This window comes from Mastacembelus armatus, chromosome 23 (genome assembly GCF_900324485.2).
Source record: "Mastacembelus armatus chromosome 23, fMasArm1.2, whole genome shotgun sequence".
In the NCBI taxonomy this organism is placed as follows: Eukaryota; Metazoa; Chordata; class Actinopteri; order Synbranchiformes; family Mastacembelidae; genus Mastacembelus; species Mastacembelus armatus.
The window spans coordinates 8,717,761-8,737,917 of NC_046655.1; the positions used below are offsets into that span (position 1 = coordinate 8,717,761).

The 20,157-nt window shown below is 40.7% G+C and overlaps 2 protein-coding genes and 1 long non-coding RNA gene across 4 annotated transcripts; 2 read left to right on the plus strand and 1 right to left on the minus strand.

Moving 5' to 3' along the window:
* Window positions 1-463: 463 nt before the first annotated feature.
* On the plus strand, window positions 464-5,899 carry LOC113142239 (zinc finger protein 250). The gene is made up of 7 exons (XM_026327158.1): window positions 464-663; window positions 1,310-1,518; window positions 1,691-1,780; window positions 1,887-1,979; window positions 2,338-2,448; window positions 2,917-3,040; window positions 3,225-5,899. The coding sequence occupies exons 1-7, from the start codon at window positions 639-641 to the stop codon at window positions 4,916-4,918; spliced, it is 2,346 nt and encodes a 781-aa protein (XP_026182943.1). The 5' UTR covers window positions 464-638; the 3' UTR covers window positions 4,919-5,899.
* Window positions 5,900-11,225: 5,326 nt separating this feature from the next.
* Window positions 11,226-13,100, plus strand: LOC113141765 (uncharacterized). Its single transcript, XR_003296814.2, has 3 exons — window positions 11,226-11,381; window positions 11,524-11,723; window positions 12,060-13,100. It is a non-coding gene; the product is annotated as an uncharacterized LOC113141765 (long non-coding RNA).
* A 41-nt stretch (window positions 13,101-13,141) lies between these two features.
* Window positions 13,142-19,908, minus strand: ints13 (integrator complex subunit 13). 2 transcript variants are annotated; one of them, XM_026326288.2, is made up of 17 exons: window positions 19,480-19,908; window positions 19,125-19,363; window positions 18,726-18,800; window positions 18,388-18,590; window positions 18,215-18,295; window positions 17,967-18,057; window positions 17,740-17,868; window positions 16,336-16,420; window positions 16,005-16,097; window positions 15,613-15,702; window positions 15,354-15,532; window positions 15,108-15,272; window positions 14,783-14,937; window positions 14,436-14,666; window positions 14,210-14,340; window positions 13,665-13,800; window positions 13,142-13,418 (listed from the first exon to the last, which is right to left on the minus strand). In XM_026326288.2, the coding sequence occupies exons 2-17, from the start codon at window positions 19,347-19,349 to the stop codon at window positions 13,382-13,384; spliced, it is 2,106 nt and encodes a 701-aa protein (XP_026182073.1). In that variant the 5' UTR covers window positions 19,350-19,363; window positions 19,480-19,908; the 3' UTR covers window positions 13,142-13,381. The 2 variants fall into 2 exon arrangements, with proteins under 2 accessions (XP_026182073.1, XP_026182074.1); XM_026326289.2 differs by having other exon boundaries at window positions 19,125-19,383.
* Between the last annotated feature and the right edge of the window lie 249 nt (window positions 19,909-20,157).

Consider the following 20,157-nt stretch of genomic DNA (forward strand, 5'->3'; position numbering starts at 1 on the left):
GTAGTGAGTTATATCAATGATTGTTTATTTGTTTTTTGTTTTATAAAATGTTTCTTGTGTCTATCCCCTGCAAGTGGTTTAAAGTGGCAGAAATTATTTTGTTACTTATATTATATGCATATTCTGATAGTGTTAGTGAACAATATAAAATATATAAAAGCAAGCGTTGTTGTTGGGTAAACAGTGAAACACCAAAAGTCAAAATGTTTCCTTAATATTTCCAGTATTGTGCTATTTAGGTAGGCAATACTAGTAAACAATTCACCTTGTGAAAGAAACACTCTTGGTCAAAACCCTTATTTTTGGCTTAGAAATGAAATGTTTTACATTTGAAAATATAGAAATGGTGGGCAGACAATCAAAGCCAACATAAGCATTTCCTGTGGTTTTGTATCTTCGTCATAACCTTCAAAATACAGTGCTTTTATTTTTTACAGCAACATCCGCCGGAAATAGTCAGACTTTTGTTTTGGAAAGTCGCTACCCAGCGGTCGCCATTATTCTTCCTGGCTTGACGTTCGACTGAAACACGGTTAAATACTTTTAACCTCATATTTCAGCGTAAATTACATATCGCCAGGTTACTCGGTGCAGCCGCTTGATTAACTCATGAATTAGCGCCACATCTCGGGCACAAAATGGAGAAGCGCTCTGATTCTACAGGTAAGTTGCTAAGCTAACTTTACCAAGCTAACAGTAGCTGCGGTGGAGAGCGGTGGACAGAGTCAGATTCAATATCAGCCGTCAGATGTTGCAAAAAGGAAACCAAACTGGGTGGTCGGTATCAAACACTGCCCTACATTTTTGTCGTAGGGTTATTTTTGGGCGACGTATAGTAATTTCTCTCGCATTGGCTAGCGGATACTAGCTGGCTGTCCCGGCTGTTGGATTTCAAATTAAATCATTAATCTGCCGGATGCGCTGATCGGTCATTACAAGGTGTAACACCATCTATAGTGGCTCTTAAACTGCAGTTTACTGCCCGCAACATCTGCTTAAAGTTTCAATCTAACTCGATTACAGTTTGGCGCTCATTCTCTTCGCGACTGCACGTGCACGCGCAGATGTGCGCGTTTTCAAACCCTCTGCAGTGAAAGCATGGGGTTGACGCTGCAGCGCCCCCTAAAGCAGCTCCTGCAGAGCCAGATGTGCTGGTGGAAGCTGGCTTTACACACACAAACCCATTATCACGTTATAGTGCACAGATGGTTAGCAGACTTCATCATTTCTACTTTAAATTGAGTTTGCCAGGGATTTGGTGTTGATGAGTTGAATCAAAACACTCATACTGACTTTCTGTTCTGCACAGGTATGGGTGGCGCCCTTCCGCTTGCTTCCCTTCGCTTGATGGCCTCCCCACTGCAGCTGACGTACTCATACATATGGCAGGTCATACGGCAGCGAAACGTGAAGCAGTATGGGAAAGTGGAGGAGTTTGTGACCATGGTGACGCAGACTGTTCCTGAGCTCATGAGTTTCAAGCAGACTGCCCAGCTCATCTTGGGGTTGAGGGCAAGGGTGAGCAACAGTTAGATGATGTTCTGATTGATAAAAATGAGAGTTGTTATATTTAAGAACCTTAAAACGTTCCTTTGCATGGTTAAATGCAGCAGCATGTGTTCGTCTAAAGTTTGTGTTTAGATTTAGATTTCTGTGATGACTATAATCTGTATCTGTTCATCTACCATAGATCATTTTGGATTTGCTTCAGAACGACGGCCCGCCTGATTCCCGGGCTATTCAAACTCTCATAAATAAGTTGAAGGTCTCTACTACAGGGGTAAGAATGCAACCTTTTTTTCATATAGTTGAAGTGTTTATGCCAAATTAAAATCGTGAACATTTATAGGGATTAAACTTGACTGTCTGTGCTTCCTGTGTTACAGAAAGACTCAGAAGTTGAGAAATCGCAAACAAACTTTATGGTGCTGGTCCAGAATCTGCTTAAAAACCCTGCTGAGAGGAAGCGCTTTTTCCAGGTATCCACATCTGTGTTAATGTGCTATTACACAGTCTTTGATTGTTCACAAATACACACTTGTCAAATGCAGTAACAAATGCTTTGTGGATGTATTTGAATGCGACAAGCCTTTATTGTTAATGTTAAATTGCTAAATTATTGGCCCAGATAGCCCATGGTCAAATTTCACACTGGCTCTGTTGTCTCCCAATAGAAGCAAAGAAATGTGTGAATGAGAACTACTATGTTATGAATTCTGCTGACTGTTGACATTCAATACAGTAAATCCATATATAGTTTCTTTTGAAGAATGTTTTGGGCTCTCACAATTTCCCTGTCACAGTGAGTTACACTCGTACTTATTTCTGTTTCTTCAGGAAGTGTTCCCTGTTCAGTACGGTACAAAGTTTGACACAGCTCTGCAAGCTCTGACCGCGGGCCTGGTGTGCAAGCTTGAGCAACTTCTTCCCATTCCAAATCTGTCCCAGGTTTGTATGTGTTCAGTCACTGGATTTAAATATTAACTGTAGGACAAACACAGCAGACGGAACTACTGGTCACCACTCTAACTTATCTTTCATCTCACTGACTCTGGATCAGCCCTTTCTTTTTGTGTGCTTTGTAGGGCAAAGCTAACTGAATTTTTGTATAGGTGATCAATTGCACATTACAATATGTGGGCATATATTGAGAGTGTTTGCGAGAGTCATTAAATTAAATTCCATATTTTAGTAGATGTACAGCCTTGTTGGGCATTACTATATCGCCACTCTTACCATGTACATGCCAATGTAAATTAAAATACCACAAAAAATATATATATATATATAAATTGGCAAGGTAAAGTTTCCTCGGATGATAAAGAGGTGTTTCGACATTGGACATGATCAAGCTTAAGAGGTAAAATCAAATCAGTGCAAACACATTCATTACAATTTCCTGTCTCTCAATCTCAGCTTGGTGCCATGATCTCAACGGAGCCTACAATCCTGGAAGCGTGTGGAGGCTTCATCCCTGATCCCAGTGACCTGAAGACTCTCCTCCTACACCAGCAGGCCAAAGGACTCCTTGGTGTTAAAGGTATACTGTAGGATGAAATACAACAAAAATAATTGTTCAATAAGTAATAAATGAGCATATTTATCAGATTATTGCAAAAAGGTATTTAATGATAAGGTAGACAGATGTACAGGTGTTCAAACTGTGTTGTAAATCATTAACTATGGTGAATAAGAAATTAAAAAAGGCTTTTCTTTTTGTGAAGCAACCATCTCATCTTCGGTGGGTGACTGTGTGCTGTCTTCACTTGCCTTCCGGCCCGTATCAGTAGAACCGCCGCCGCCGCCGCCGCCACCACCACCACCACCAGAATCACCAAAGCGATTAGAGGTTACTCTCAATGAAACAAGCCCAGCCTCCATCAGTGACACAGAAGATGTGGGAATGATGTCAGATGAATCAGAGAGCCCAGCAACCCCTGCTACAAGAACACCACGGAAAGGGCAACACAGTGATAAAACAGCCGATGCTGCAAAGGAGAAGAGTGCCACAACAACACCTCAGACGGAGAATCTTGAGCAGGAGACGAGTTCAACACAGGAACAGTCTGCTGAGCCTCTGCAGAATAAAGGGGAAGATGCAGCACAAGAGAAACCAGAGATACAGCCGCTGCCCTTGAAATCAATCCCTTTCAGGGTAGTTCAGGTGCCCGTCAAACCCTCTTCTACCTTACAGAACACAGAAAGTCCAGGAGCAAAAAACGGCCAAAAACCCAACACTCAGCGGGTCACATTGCATCAGTGGGTGTCACATATTGCTACTAACTCGCTCTCGCTCCCAGCCTTGCCACCACTTCCTCCAGTCCGGTTGAGTGGAGGAGATGACATGAAGCCAAGCATTAGAAGGAAAAAGCAGGTTAGGCCTCCAGCTGACAGATTCACTTGCGGCGTGTGCGATAAGAGCTTCCCTTATCAGTCCAAGCTAATGGACCATGAGCGCATTCATACAGGAGAGAAGCCTTTTGTGTGTACAGCGTGCAACAAAAGCTTCAGAACACAGGCGTTCCTTAACAACCACCTGAAAACCCACAGCACGGCACGCCCTTACATTTGTGGCCAGTGTGGCAAGTGTTTCACCAAACTGCAGAGTCTGACGAAGCACATGCTCGCCCACAGCGGCCAAAAGCCCTTCTACTGCAACATCTGCAACAAGGGCTTCACACAGTCCACCTACTTCAAAAGACACATGGAGTGCCACACAAGCCAGATGACATTTCCCTGCAAACACTGCAACAAAGTCTTCCCAACAGCCTTCAAGCTGTCAAACCATGAGCGCTGGCACACCAGAGATCGTCCTCACATGTGCGAACGTTGTGGGAAGAGATTCCTCGTCCCCAGCTTGTTGAAGAGACACATGGGCTACCACATAGGTGACCGTCAGTATCTCTGCTCCCAGTGTGGAAAGACCTTTGTTTATTTGTCTGACCTGAAGAGGCACCAGCAAGACCACATACCCAAAGCAAAGATCCCGTGCCCTGTCTGTCAAAAGAAGTTCTCCAGTAAATACTGCCTGAGAGTTCACCTGAGGATCCACACCCGTGAGAGACCCTACCGGTGCACCATATGTGAGAAGACCTTCACTCAAATTGGCAATCTTAAGGTCCATATCCGGTTACACACAAATGAGCGACCTTTCAGCTGCGACGTGTGCGGGAAGACCTATAAGCTGGCGTCTCATCTGAACGTCCACAAAAGGACCCATACGTGCAAGAAGCCCTGGACGTGTGACACATGCGGGAAGGGATTCTCTGTCCCCGGCCTCCTGAAGAAGCATGAGCAGATGCATGCAAGGGACGCTAACCCTGACTTCTCTGGTAAGAGGAGGCACAGAGGTAAGCACAAGAAGCACTCCCTGAAGAGGAAGTATGATGAGGAAGACGAGGGTAGCGATGATTATTAATCTAAGAGAAATATTTTGTAACAGCTTTGATCAAGGGTGATAAAGTATAATCCAGAAAGCGATTGAATAGATACCTTTCAAACCATGTAATTTTCAAAGTTTAGACTTGTGTCTTTGTTGTGGTGATCAGTGTCACCATGATGGTTTGGGTAGTTAAAACCAAGTTATAATGATGTTATAATTTCTCTATTTAGAGACCACAATCTTGAGCTATAAATTACATTATAGTAAATATTAGTCAGCTCCAGTCCTGACTACATCAATGCTGTTTTTCATATAATCAAGTGATTAAAAAAAGACAATTTTAGGTAATAAAGTTAGCCTGAATCTTAGCGGTCGCATTTAGAGAGATATAATGTAGGAATGGAGTATTTCTGATGATTTTATTCTGGAGTTGATTGTTGGTAATTGTTTTGATTAGAAAATAAGCTGATCGTTTTTACAAAGTAAAGAAAATAGTTGCAAGTGTTGTGCTTTTCAAGCAACTACCTTAATATAGCAAATATTTCAGTGCATGTGATTAGGTCATTTGTCTGCTGTCTAAGAAAATGTTATAGTGTTATTAGGAAACATTTCACTTTGTTACTATGTGGAAATTGTAGTAAGACAAAACTACTTTCGCCACACACATTTTTATGTAATTATGAAATGTAAACTTTACAACTACTCTGCTTTGGTTTAGATTAAAGTAGGCTATTTTATGTTTATGTTTAGATTGTTTTCCCCAGCAGTAGATGCAGTTTTATTGCTCTAATAGCGTTGAATTAACACAAGAAAACATTGTGAGTTGTAATGTAGATTTGGCACAATAAGCATTTAACATGATGTAAATGTGGGATGAGATTGTGCTGTGAATGTCCCCATCACTTATCCTATTGTGAGTGTCCTTGTACATAAAACAGCCATAAAATAACGTCTCTGTTTTCAGTATTTTGTTTGTTTTTTGATATTTTGCAGAAAAATAAATAATGCAACAAAGCATTTCTGTTTTATTAGTTTATTTTCTTGTGAATGTCATATTTGTTCACTGCATTTTTGATTTCACTGCTCATCATAAGCCATGAGATGGAAGTTAGATATAGGATTGTCTTTATTTGTTATTCAGATTATTTATTTTGCAGCAGGCTGAACATGATTTTCATGTTCCGGGGTCTGGCTCACTATATTCCTGGTAGGAATCTGCTACAAGACATTTACGAGACTGACAGAATATACAACGTGAACAAATGTGGACGTCCAAGGTGGGGGACAGCGTCTGGGCTGGGGGACGAGGCGGTCCTGACGGAACTAGAATCCTTGGTAAGAAACGAGAAGGTCAACCAGATGATTTCCCAGAGGCTGGCAGACATCGGGATCCAGCACGCAGCAAAACAATAAAGGGAGAAAATCAAGAAGATGAAACAAGATTGCAAGAAAGTCCATACGCACCATTCGCACACAGCAGGGGAAAGAGAAAGTGGTTTGACGCTCTGGATGCTGTTTTGGGACACCGATGTGGATGTGTCATGAAGAACCGACGGCTCGGCCCCGGGGCCCCAGCTGTGCTCTGGGTTCAGCTCGTGTGGTTCTGGGGTCCATGCTGGGAGACACCGACACCTCATTTGTGGGTAAGTAACGTTCGGACTTACCCGATATCTCTATGTTCGTTTATGTGTCTAATATTTATGAGGAGGCATTTTGAGTTTTGGTTTTTGTTTATATTTTACTGTTTTGATCACTAACGTCAACTCCTTCCGTGTTGCCTTTCGCAATAAAAGCCTGCGCCATCTTGTCCCATCTTGGCTGGTTTTGTTACCGCCATTTTCCCAGTTCTTCTCCGCTGGTGTGCGATGTAAACGGAAACTGTGTTAATGTGAACTTTACTTTTTTTTACATCATCCTTATTTACCAACAGCGACTCAAGACAACGTGAGGACTGCCCTGCTGCTGTCAGCAGCCCCAGACCCGCTACAAGCTCGGGTAACTGGACGGACATGGAAGATGGAGGCCCAACACGACACATGCACCTTAAAGGTTTGTTTTTAATTACATTAGACTAGATTAGATTAAGTTTATTAGAGACAATTGAACTTTGAAAATAAAAATATAACTTGGACCCACTACTGAGCTTAAATAAACTGAAAAGCTTTGCTGAGCTGCAGTCTGGTTTCTTGCCACTGTATATATACTTCTATAGTATGCTTTTAAAGGCAGAATAGACATTATTGAGGAATTAGGTATCCCAGCTGCTGTTAATAACCTTTTAATAATTTTGGCAAACATATTTTATAAAGTGGAACTGAGAATTTAAGACCATTATTGACTTTGTCTTGATTTTGTCCAAATGTCTCCAATCTTGTTAAATATTAAAAGGAAATCAGCAAAATCACCATGATGCTACATCCTGGTCCTACCATGGAGTAGAGTTTATTTAGCACCTTTGTATTTCTTTGTGTTTCCTCTTCATCCTTTGCACCTTATCAAGGCTTAAGCTCCATGTGGTCAATTTAAACTGATGTACAGTTGTTGTCACGCAGTAGGACAAGCTCTTCTGTTGTTCCTCTAAGAGACAGAAGGTCCAAGGTCAATAACAGACTCTTCAAAGTCTAAATTCCGCTTTTAACCCTCTTGGTCCTTTATAGAGATCATTCATGACATCCTCCATGGATCTCCACCTCATTTCACCCGAGGCAATGATTTTCTCCCTCTCTATCACTCAGAATGAGTCTCATGTTGTTTAGTCTTTGCCTGCACTTATTGGTACTTCTTTGATTCTTGATTTTTTTTTTCCCCTGCTTCTTTTATTCCCATAGGATTTTAGTCCAGGCAGATTTCTCCTTGATGTTTAATTGCTGCCCTTTCATCTGTTCTTCAGTCAAGCCATTTTTGATTTGTGCCATTTTCACACAGTTTCATTTTTTCGGGTTTTCAAATTTGGCCTCTTTATTTACGATGAAAGTTTAACTGCTCCACAACTGCTGCATGTTTGTATAGTGACACCTGCGAGCCCCCATGCCCCTCCCATTCTTACTGATACTGGCTCTCTTCTTCTAACATCTGTCAATCATTATAGTTTATTCATTTACTTTGCTAGTTTGTCAAACTTTGTGGAGGTTGTTTATACTTTTCTTGAGGACCCAGAGGAGACAAAGATGTTCTTCAAGGTCAGACTTCCCTAACAAAAATACCATAATTCTGCACTGTGATTTAGCGATGTTTTAATGCTTTTGTAAGCAAATATTAAAATGGAGATAAGTCAAGTTTCTCAAATTTTACCTTGATGAGAGAAGATGGAATGGATATTTCTTATGTAATGTATGCAGGGAGAATAAAGCCAGTTGTGTGCACGTTTCACTCTTTTTTTTCTTCCAGGATGTCTTTCCACTCCACTATGGCCAACAGTATCAAGCCATGCTGCACACATTAATATGGAAATTCATCTCTAAATTGGAAACTCTATTGCCCATCCCTAATATGAAAAGGGTAAAGTACATTATTATATATTATCTGGGTTTCAGAACATATATATTGTATAAATGTAAGTTCTCATCATAGTAACCACAATAGACTTCAATCAAACAAATACTGCACCATCCAGAATTACAGATTAATGATGTTGCCTTTGCTGTAGTCTGTGTGTTTTGCTGTTGTACTCTGTGTTCTGCATACACCTTCCAGACTGCAGAGTGGCTGAGCACAGCTCCCTCTGTCATAGAATAATGTGGACAACTAGTTTTGGAATCAGATCACCTAAAGGCACTGATGCACTTTCACCACCAACGATCAGGAAGCACAAATCAATGAGTGATCTGCTTCAGACTTTAGGAAAAATAGTAAAATGCAGTCCCTTCCCTGGGACACCTAAACCATCCAGTCTTCAGTAAGAATCGCAAAGTGAACATTTTCTGACAAAACTGACTTCTGAGATTCCTTTTTCTTTAAAGAGAAAATAAGAAACAAGACAGGTGACTTACTCCCAAAGGTGCTTAGTTTTAAACATCATCAGTGTATGGTGCAAAAGCACATACATTCTTCCATTTCAGTATTTATATGAACAAGTTCATGTGCTTGACTGTTATAATATTAGGACATTATTCATATTCATCATTATAAGACATTAATGCTTGTCTTTCCAATTAATATGAATATCTAAACCACTTATATTTGTAGAAGTTTACTTAAACTAAATCTCATTATCTTCTCTTTCAGATTTAAACAATAATACAGACTTTAGAGCGCAAACCTGCTCTTTGTGTCTCTACTCTGACAGCCATATGTCAGGTCTTCTGCAGCATATCAGAATGGAGCATCTGATAGAGGAAGTCAGGCATCTTTCCTCTGAAGAATCTGGGAAAGACCATGTTCTTCAAAAGGCCAAGACTGAAACATGCACTTCTGACAGGAGGACTAGAAGGAGGACTTGTGAATACTGTGGGAAGGTCTTTAAGTATGTGTCAACCCTGAACTGCCACATAAAAACACACACTTTACCTTTCCGCTGTGGTACATGTGAGAAAAAATACTCCTCCAGGGAGTCCCTGGACGTGCATCGCCGGATTCACACCGGCGAGATGCCGTATTTGTGTTTACTCTGTGGCCGAGGCTTTATTTCTTCATGCAGCCTTGGACTGCATGTTCACATACACACGGGGGGACCGTCGCTATAAATGTCACGTTTGTGGAAAAACTTCAGTCCAGCATCTCACAAGATGCATGCAGATGCACAGAGGGGAAAAGGAACTACCTGTGCACAGAGTGCGGGAAGACTTTTCTCTCCTTCGGGGGAGTTGGGGCTACACATGAGGCTTCACACAGGCGAGCAGCCGTACACGTGCAGACACTGTGGCAGAGGTTTCAGAGCGAAGTGCCTGTTGACAGTTCATCGCGCCATCATACAGGAGAGAGTCCTTATAGGTGCTCGGTGTGTCCCAAATCCTTTCACACTTTAAGAGCGCAGAAGAGACACATGATGATCCACTTGAACAAAAAGTCTTTCCAGTGTTTGAAGTTCGGTCAAATATTCAGGCATGAAGACACTTTTAAAATGCACATTCAGACACAAGGAAAAGTATTAGTTAATGTTTCAATACAAGATGTTAGCAATTAGATTCCAGTAATTCATTGTGCATGTTTTTTTTTTTTTTGTTTTTTTTTAACTACATTGACAACAAAATATGGTTACTACATAAAACAAAATACAGAGCAATTCCATTAAGGACCAGTATCTTTTAAAGACTATGCAAAGCTACCACTTCCAAAAACTGTCAGTATAGTGCAGAGACAATCTTAAGGCTTGGTATGAGATGATTTGACCAAAGTTGTTTGACTGGAAGTTTGTTTTGAAAGTGACAGATTTGAGGTAAAAAGGTAATCGGTTGCCAGGAGTGTTTTTATTGTTATTGTTCAGAAGACTTACAGTGCTTTAAGGGTGAAGCACTAAACTCACAAAAAAATATTTTCTCACTTCTAGGCTTACCGTTCTATAGATTTTTATTTATTTATTTATTTATTTATTTTTATAGGATTTATTTTTGCATAGTTAGTAGTAAATGTTCAGAGATTTGAGTATAGAGGTGAAAGTCACCAATTGAACTGGATTAGCCATTCTTGTTAAAATGCTTTTTATCTGAAATTTCTACCAAAAAAACAGTCTGTGTCTGTGTTTTCTACTTTGGTGAAATTTCCCTTTTATGTAGACGAACTGTCGACAGAAAATGCATCTGAAATTAAGATTTTCTCTAACTGGAATATTCATCTTAAGGTTAGTTTTTATAAAACTGATTGTTTCTGTACAATTTTTGCTACATGAACGTCACTTAACAGTAAAAAGTGTATATATATATAAAATATTTCACCAGTCTAACCTGTGAAAGCTGCAACTCATGACTAGTATAAATTGCATTTAAGCGGCCACTTCACTGATTTTACATAGGAGTTTCATTGGGAATACTTCACAACTTGTGTGTGTGGTTCCAAAGGGAGATGTTTGAAGTTTGAGAAACTATGAAAGACTCATCAGGATTATCTTGGGCTGTCTGATCTGTGTTATCCACATTTTCAATCCCGTGCTTTTGGCGTTTAAGTTAAGTGTGCATCGATATTAAAGTGCCTGTTACTGGAGAGGCCTGTGATGTGTTTTTTCCACCTGTACATACTAAACAGAATAGTGACTGACAGCAAGGTAAGAAGACAGGAAATCACTCAAGGTGAAACATTTTATATGAAAATAGAGAAATGAATTGGATATTGCTAAAGTTTGGGAGCCCTGCAAGTTCAGCACTTTGTAACAGAAGTACAAATCTGATTTTGCTTTGTGTTTAACAGGGATATACTATGTCCTGCTCTGAGAGGAAGAGATAACTATCTGAGCTAAACTGCTTCTGTTGATGCCAGGCAGCGTATCCATTTGTTCAGGACCATGGCCGACTATCTGCACTTATCCCTCAGCTCTGTCTCCCAAACTTTACCACATGAAAAAATACAGGTACCCTCAACTTCTCTTTTCTCTATGAAGCAGACAGTTTTTACTCATTTCTATATGTTTAAACAGTTTAAAATGCCGCTCACACTTTGTTAGACAGGCAAAGTTTTAACACCAGCACACTCTCAATGTTACTTTTATCCAGACCACACAGGATTTATTCTGCCTCTGACCCCAACTTCTTAGAATGTCACTTCCACGCTGACACATGTGGGCCATCAACAGAGAATAGTTTGCCACTCGTCTGACCCGCCGACCTCCCCAGAAGGAAACCCCCCCTGTGGATTGAATCTTATAGACTGGACCGCACTGACTCAGACAGTCAGTGCACAGTGAGTTCACCGGGTAAGTCTGTTGCTGTTCTTCTATATGACTATATGGGATTGTTCCAGGCACTTAGTCATTCAGATCATATGTTGGAATGACTTGACCCTGTTTAAAAAGGGCCCACAGCTGGACGGAGCTCGATGAATGTATAAAAGGAAGAACATATGGGCTAATGTACTGATGGAAACATAAGAAGCATGTATTGGAGGGAAAACAAATGACTATGTTACAGTCATTTTGATGCTCATAAATACATGCTATAGAAGCCAATTAAGATAAACACACAACAGATTTTTGCCACATAAATCAACGTTTAAACAGACTCATCTAGTTTATGCGTTTACTTTTTCACAGGTTACATCATCTTTACACAACACCCATCCAACGAACTGCAATCTTCCATCGTGTCTCATCCACTTCTCCCAAAGAATTCTAGTGGTGTCCTGCTGCTGAACTCCAGATTGATGCCAGTTCACTCACCACCATCATCAAACAAATGTTGTCAACTCAACTTTCCAGATGCGTCATCAACCTCCTATTTAATGACCGAGGAATTATCAATAACTCAGCAGACTGGGACAATTCAGCATCTGTCTCCTGCTCCATCTGGGATGAATAAGGATGTTATGTCTCAGCTATTGTAACAATTGGGAATGAGTTATCAACCACATTGACAGGTCAGCTGACATTGTCTGGACAAATTATGATGGAGTCATTTTTGGCCAGTCTGGAGGCCTCGATGACAATGTTTATTCCAGCTTTACCTTCAGTGTAGCTGCCTTAGTGGACAACTTAAACCCATCCCAGCTTAGTGAAGACTCTGAACGCATCTTCACCTTGAGTGCAAGTGTTGCAGACATCCTTCAAACCTTTGCTTCTTGATATTGGTGCCTCCTCTTTGCAAAAGAATTTGGAAAGCCAAGACTCGTGTTAGAAATATGTTGTGATCCAAACTGACTAATACAAACATTTATAACAAGTATGTGATTAAATTCATTAGACCTGAATAGTTACACTGAGCCCAGTAAGAATTAGACCATTGTCTGAGGAGACTCTTGGTTCAAGAGCTCCCTCTACTGCTCAAGAACTAGATCCTACATCCCCCAGTTCATCGTAGTCCTGACCTTTAATTCCCATTATGTGCCCAGTCTGTGGCGAAGTATCTTGATTTATTAACTGATTGTATTTTTTCTCAATACGTTTCATGAAAATGATCAGTTCTTGCTAACACAGACTTTGCCAGTGTGACCTCTGGACTATTGGAAATAGACCAGGCAAGAGCTACTCAACAAAAGGACATGAAGGCATCAGGTTTTTGATCTATTTGATAAAACCTCTTGAGGTAGGTGCATGGACAGGTACAAGTTAATAACACAAACTATCCATATTTGTCACTTTTACATTTAGTATCATTTGTGCAAAAGACAACACCAAAGTTTTTTATTGGCAGCTTTTATTGTGTTACACAATATGAGGAGCATATCTACAAAATAATGAGTAAAAATTAAAGTCTTTATAAGAGTTTACTGTCTATTTTACTGTGATGTCCTTGTTTTTTTTTTTTTTTTTTTTGTTTGTTTTTTTTACTAAAAGATAACATCCAAAGTCTGAAAAACACTGGTCCGTAGTTCTCATCCCTCTATCCAAGGACGAAGCATGATGTATCTGTGCTGAAATCATCTGGAGGCTTTGCCATTTTCATGAACATCCATCCTGCAACAAGGTAAATGTCAAGTATGATACAAAAAAATAATATTTTTCAGGTATAATCCTGTTTGAAGAGTAAAAACAAAGACATGCACAGTTGTTTTGAAGAAATTCTTTTATACTACTATGCGTTCCTTTCTGTAACTGTTAAGTCTATAAGGGAGGTCTCTGTGCATGTTGGCGGTTAAGAGACAGGAAGTATGCAGTGTGAAAAGAATGTGAGATGCATAAGGTGACTGCTATTTCACACACCCGTTCTCATCTTTGAGGTGCTGATACAATTCAAACTTGTTGTTGACAGAGCTCGCTCTTCCAACAAACTCTTGGTGTTTCCTGGAATTGACTGCAGTGATACGATTGGTCCACATAGAGAGGAGTGAGACGGGACCTGCAGAGATGGGGAGACAAGCATGCAGGTAAAGGAAAAAAAATACACACACCCAGTGGAGCCTCACTGATGTTATCAGGTGATACATTCTTTCATATTTACAGAGTCTGAGTTGTTTGTTTTACCCAAGAAAAATGCAGATTATGCAACAAAATTAGTGATGTGTGTTATCCAAAATATCTCCCATTTCGATTTCAGAGTAATACCTGATCCAACATTCTTCATCAGTAGTATCATCACTACTGGAACCACTTGATGAAAACTATTATAATCACTGATGTTCACTGTGACCCAACTAAATTGTAAGTCATTCGAAAACTGATTGTGAAATAATTGACTGGTTGAATCTACAAGGCACTCGAGGGGTGTTTACTATTCTCAACAGAGAAAATGTGATGAGGGTTGGTACCTTTTGCTCTCTCCGGAGGCTGGACGTCCTCTGTGGACAGACGAGGCTTCTTGTTAAGTGGCTCTGGCGAGTCTGGTGAATCCTTGATCACCTCCGACTCTTGATCTTCTTTATCCAGCAAACCCTTTAGCCTTCAGATAAAAAAAAAAGACAATGTAACATAAGGGAACATAAAAGTGATGCATCCCAACCCAAAGGACACAATACATATCCAAGCACCACCGACCTTTCCGAGTCCTGCCAGCTTTTGTCGTCTGTGTCCTTGCTACCGTTTTTCTCCGTCCTGTCTTCCCTCTCCTCCCTCTTCCTCCCCCTCTTCTTCCTGTCCTCCTCCTCTGGAGGTTTGCTGCGGCAGGCAATGATGCAGTCCAGAACTCGCTGGTGTCTGTCGGTGGCTCCGGCGTGAGTTTTTACTAATGTTTCCAGCTCGTTCCACATTATACGATACTGTTCATCCCTGGAAATGACAACAATGCAGAAACATTACACACTGACTGGCTATTTACCTTCATAAACTGTGATGCTCATTTTTGCTGCTAACCAAAGGATGGAAGATGTAATTTTTAAACATACCTTTTGGGGCCTTTGCCCCTGGATCCCACAGTGGAGATAGGAAGAGGGTCATTCTTCCTCTCCATGTCTACCAGATTGTAAACAGTCTTCTGGCAGGTCAGAAGATCCTCCTCAGTCAGAGTCTCCTTCACTATCAGGTTAGCTAGAGGAACCACCTAATAGAGAAAAACATGAGGACAAAAAGGCAAAAGCTGAAGGATGATGATGTGAAGGAGAACAGCATATTCTCAAAAAAAAAAGCTGATCTTCTGATGTTATCCCCATCGCAAATCTTGGACAGAGATAACAGAGTGAAATCCACAAAAACTATTTGCATGCTGCTCACGGCCTGCATGTTGAAGATAGTGGTCTGGGAAATAATCATTGGCCAGTATCGAGTGTGCCGCTCTAGCTGAGCTTTGGCCCTCTCAGCTGGTAGCTTCCCCGAGGGATCATAGGAAGACTCTGAAACTGGAGTCAACCGGTTTTCCCTCATGAATTCACCAAAATCCTGTGGGAGAACAATGAAACCCATTACTATCATGAGAGTTTTGGCAAATACTCCAACACAGTAGATGGTAATTAAACTCACTGTGATGCGGTAGTCTGTGACTCGCCCTCCGCAGCCCTCGCTGATGGAGGGTGGGTCCTCAAGGGTTGAGCGGTTGCTGTTGAGCACATGCAGGAAGATCTCGCCACCATGGCTGCTGAGCATGTGGCTGATGACCTTTGACCCAGACTTCCGCGGTTGCTCCAGTAGCACTGATCGGCCTGTGGTCAATCGATTAGTCAGAAAATATAAATAAGTCAAATTTAACAATAAGGGTTTATCAGCTATAAGCCCAGCTTACCATTAAGGAGAAAATTTGTCAAACATGACGAAGGACGACTGTTAACGTCTGTGGGGGAGATCCGATAGGCTCCTGTACAGTAATGCAGCTCTGGTGTGGAAGGAAGAAAGACCAAATATATTCAGCAAAAATCAGGAATCTCAAAAACCAAAGTAGATTCTGTAATCATACATGCATTAATAATGAAATTTCAAAATAAAACATTACATTTCAGTAAAATTAATTATCTAACCTTCTAGTATACTAATTTTCAATATTTTCAACAATACTTCCATATATTCAAAAACAGAACAGCATAAAGTGTTAAGTACCTTCCCCTGAAAGTCATTTAAAGCCTCAAAACACTTCACATTAAAAAAATCTGACAAATAACTTCAGCTGGCTGTGCCCACCTATGCTGTTGGTTCGGGGAGTGCACCATTTCAGCGTAACCGTCTCTTTGAGTCCATTTTCTCGTGTGCTGGTGCCTGCCATATGTAAGTCCCCTGCACAACAACAAAACATAAGTTGTTCATTTGACCATCAATCAATGACTTTCAAACATTTCAAAATCAGCACGTGGACCATGAAGAGCCTGTAGACTAATTTCCCAATATGACTGTTAAATAACAGAATCACTGTGAGCACAATAATAGTTTACTTTTCTGTCTTAAATCATTCTATGGTATTTTACCAATAAATCAGCTAATGGCCAAAAAAAAAAACATGTATAAATACACCCACCACTTTTAAAGAACTCCAGGTGAGCGTCTCTGTGGTGCAGGAGCTCAACGTCATAATTGGCTGATGTGTTGGCGTGCTGCTCTTCCTGCCCATCCACAGACATGACAACAAATACATGTCAGTATACATGTGTGAGCACATACATACACATTAAGGCACAGCACTTTAACACTGCTGATTTCATGTTCCAATGGGTAAATCATAATGAAAAAGGTGAAAAGGGAAATGTTAACCTGACTTTATTTCCTTCTCTTCACACCAGAGACTAGTGTTTAATGTAAATTCAATTGACACAAGCCTGTACTAATTGACATTGAGCCTGTACTTGTTTGACAATGTTAAACAAGGAATTTAATAAAAATGTAGCTTTGCAATCTGAAAACATCTTTTAATCACAAGCTTTGAATTTTCTACATTTAAAAAAAAAAAAAGCTGTTAAGTGAAAACATTTAAAGGATGGCCAGGTTTTTCAAACTAGTTTTTAAGACACCACAATGGACCACACCAAGACACTAAGAGGGAGTGATTGGGAAATGATGGAAAACAGAGACCTGGGAAAGGTTTTGACAACTTTAAAAGGTGAAAACAGCTGAAGGACATAAACAGTATTTAATTATACAGAAGAGGCAACGCTAGTAACATGTTTGGACATAAAACCAGATGAATGCAATGTTCCTATTCTTTTTTTCCAGAATGCCAAAATAATCGATTTTCACAGAATGTCTTTTTTTTTTTTTAACAAATAGTGAGTCAACTTAGTAGTTCATCATTTAATTAAACCAAAACATAATTTGAAGTGTGCACACAGGCATTAGACTTTTTCCAGCAAACCCACCAAACTGCATTCACTGACTGTCCACATGAGACAAGAGTTGCCTGTCCTTCACTGGAGCCTCACCAGAAAATCTGCAGAGCAGCTGTCAAGAGTAATGTAATGACATACTGCAAACAGTAGAGTTCAGAATATATACTGCACACTACGTGGTGTAAGCTCTGCCCCTTCCTAACTTGCGTGTGTGTGTGACAGGAGTACTAACCTGTTCGCAAACATTTAATGTGGGCTAGCAAAACAGAAAATACAGCATGAAACCAGCAGCAGGTTCACAGTCATATCAACATGCAGATGTGATAACCAAAAGAACAAGAGTGTAAAGTTTCATGGAGTCTTTATAGGTGAGGAAGGGCTCACACATAAAGATTAAGCAAGCACGAAAGAAAATGTGAAGGCTGAGAGAGAAAAGAAAACATAACAAAAACAAAGCAATTAAGTAAAAAGAGGGAGTGATGCACTGCATTCTGAAAATGACAATATCATTATGCTCACAAAAATAAATACTAATTTAAAGTTAGTGAGTTTTGATGGAGCACGTGCAAGGCCAGAATGAGGTGCAGAAAGCCACCTACCTTCATAGGGATGTTTGTAATGGTGGTGGAAGCCAAGTCAAAGTGCTGCTGAACCAGAATGTTGAGTTTGGAAGCCAGGTGCCTCCCAGCACGAACACTGTGAACCTCACTGGTGAGCAGAGGAGAAACCTGGAGTGAGAAAGAACAGTTGTGAAAACCTGTCATGTTATTTTTCTGGATGAGTCCAGTTGCGATGTACTTGAAAACCGCATTCTGTTGGCACCCACCTCTTTTTTCGGTCGGTCAGACACCAACGTGTCATCACCCTGTGGGTAGATGTGAACTAAAACCAGCTCACACTGCTGGATGGCCATCAGTCTGAAACCGAAAAATGAGTCAGCAGCATAAAAAGAAATCTGGAAGAAGACCTAGAGAAACCTCCTCAATAGTGACAATTCGCTACAAAGAGGCTGCCATGTCACATATGTACAATCAAATCAGTGAGACATTTCTTTGGACTTCATCTTCTACTAACCTGTCTGAACCTGCTGCCAGCTTGTTCTGTTCTAAAATGGTTTCCTGGATGCAGTCTTCCAACATGCGCACATGAGTATCACTGTATGTTCAAATCCAAAAAGAGAATTGAATTAGCACAGTCCTCAGTTTTGTAATGCATCTTTCATTCATTTATAAGAAGTCTATGCTTACCTTTTAGCATTGGTTAGGCAGATAATACGACCCCTATTGGCTACCCTCTCAGCTGTGTCCATCAGAGCTGTGCGCTTCTCGTGTTGCAACTCCGTGATCTTGCACAGTGCCTCCACCGCAGCAACCAGTCCATGCAGGATGCTGCAGCATTCAGGGTCCTCACGTGGGTTAGGTGGCCCAACAGCTGCCAGAGCTGACATCAGCTGCCAGAGAGTGGAAATGACCGCATAATCATATCACGTCTAATTCTGAATTTCTGCAAAATTGTGGTCAGCATTGTTCATTAGAAGTATACAGTACAGTTACAGGTACGCTGGCTTTAATAAACAGTTTATTACCTCATGAGTGCTCTGCTCCTCCTGCCTCCAGCTATTCAATATGTGGAATTCTGAATCACTTACAATGTAATTAACCTGTAAAATACATAAGCCAAAAAAATAAAGTTTGATAGCACTGGTGTTAATGACGGTGGTGGAAAGTTGCTAAGGACATTTACATTTACTCAAGTACTGTAATTATGTACAATTTTGAGGTATCTACTTTACTTGAGTATTTCCTTTTTCTGTTACTTCATACTTTGACATACTTTGGATGCAGATTTTTACCTATACCAGAGTATTATTACACTGTGGTATTTATACACATTTGTAAAGGATTGCTGTCCTTCTTCCACCCCTAGTGTAAACAACACATCCAACAGTGAATTAAGTTGAGACCACAAAATGAAATGAGCTAACCAGTTTGTCCATTGGATAGATGTCGTAGAGGATCCGACAGTACTCCATGGAGCACTCCACAGCACAAGTCCAAAGAGACTTGGACACAGGGGCCAGAGGAATCATTCCTTGAGCTCGACTCTTTGTCAGCACATCACACTCCACCTGCTGTCGACTGGACTCGGCCATGTAGGGGCAGTGGTCCACCACAAACACCGTCTTGTGGGACACCGAGAACATCTTCATTTTGGAAGTTTGATCTGTGAGAACAACGGGAAAATACACCAACGTGAATCTGCGGGACACTGTTAATACACATAAACCTCCATGCTCACACTTTCTCTATTTCCCTGCTGGTCTGTAAACTTTGACTCACCTGGAGGAAATCAGATTAACGCTTCACGGTCCGGAAATAATAAGAACCGACTAAAACTTTGGCTGTCAATCAAATCCCTGTAATTGAACTGGTTAGATGACTGCCCGACAAGGGACCTGATCGATCAGGACATGTTATTCATCGATAACTCCAAATCGTCTATAAGCTAACATCTCACTCTTTGCTAAAGTAGCATGTCAGTGCTAACGTCAGGCGGAATCATATCACTTCCTCACGTTTAACAGCAACACACACACATTCACCCATTGTGCCATTTGTGTGAGACTCAGCTGAGAGTGTTTTCTAGTTACCCGCTTCCAAATAATCACCTCAATATTTTACACACTTAGCACAAACACTGCACTTCAGAAACGACTACAAGCTAGCAGGTTTATTATTGGCGGAAACGCGCTTCTTCTTCTTCGTTTGTTTATTGGCATTACTGCCCCCTTCGGCACCGGAGTGCACTGACACGCCTTTCCTGGATCCAGCTGTCGGTAAAAAAAAGTTTAAAAAGTGCCTTTTACCCTTCATCCCCTGAACTTCTTTGCAGCTTTAACTTTCAAACTAACTCCGCCTTCACTTTCTGTTGTATTTTTAAGGATTTCTCTCTCTTAATAACAGCTGGAGTCTGACCCTGTGGACACTTTATTATTATTATTATTGTCTGTGTTGGGG

Coding starts and splice junctions, on each gene's coding strand:
- LOC113142239 (XM_026327158.1), top strand. CDS start 639: ATGGAGAAGCGCTCTGATTCTACAG. Junction 664..1,309: donor GAAGCGCTCTGATTCTACAG/GTAAGTTGCTAA, acceptor TGTTCTGCACAG/GTATGGGTGGCGCCCTTCCG. Junction 1,519..1,690: donor TCTTGGGGTTGAGGGCAAGG/GTGAGCAACAGT, acceptor CATCTACCATAG/ATCATTTTGGATTTGCTTCA.
- ints13 (XM_026326288.2), bottom strand. CDS start 19,349: ATGAAGATGTTCTCGGTGTCCCACAAGACGGTGTTTGTGGTGGACCAC. Junction 17,869..17,966: donor CTGACCGACCGAAAAAAGAG/GTGGGTGCCAAC, acceptor TTCTCACTCCAG/GTTTCTCCTCTGCTCACCAG. Junction 14,341..14,435: donor AGCTGGCAGGACTCGGAAAG/GTCGGTGGTGCT, acceptor TTTTATCTGAAG/GCTAAAGGGTTTGCTGGATA.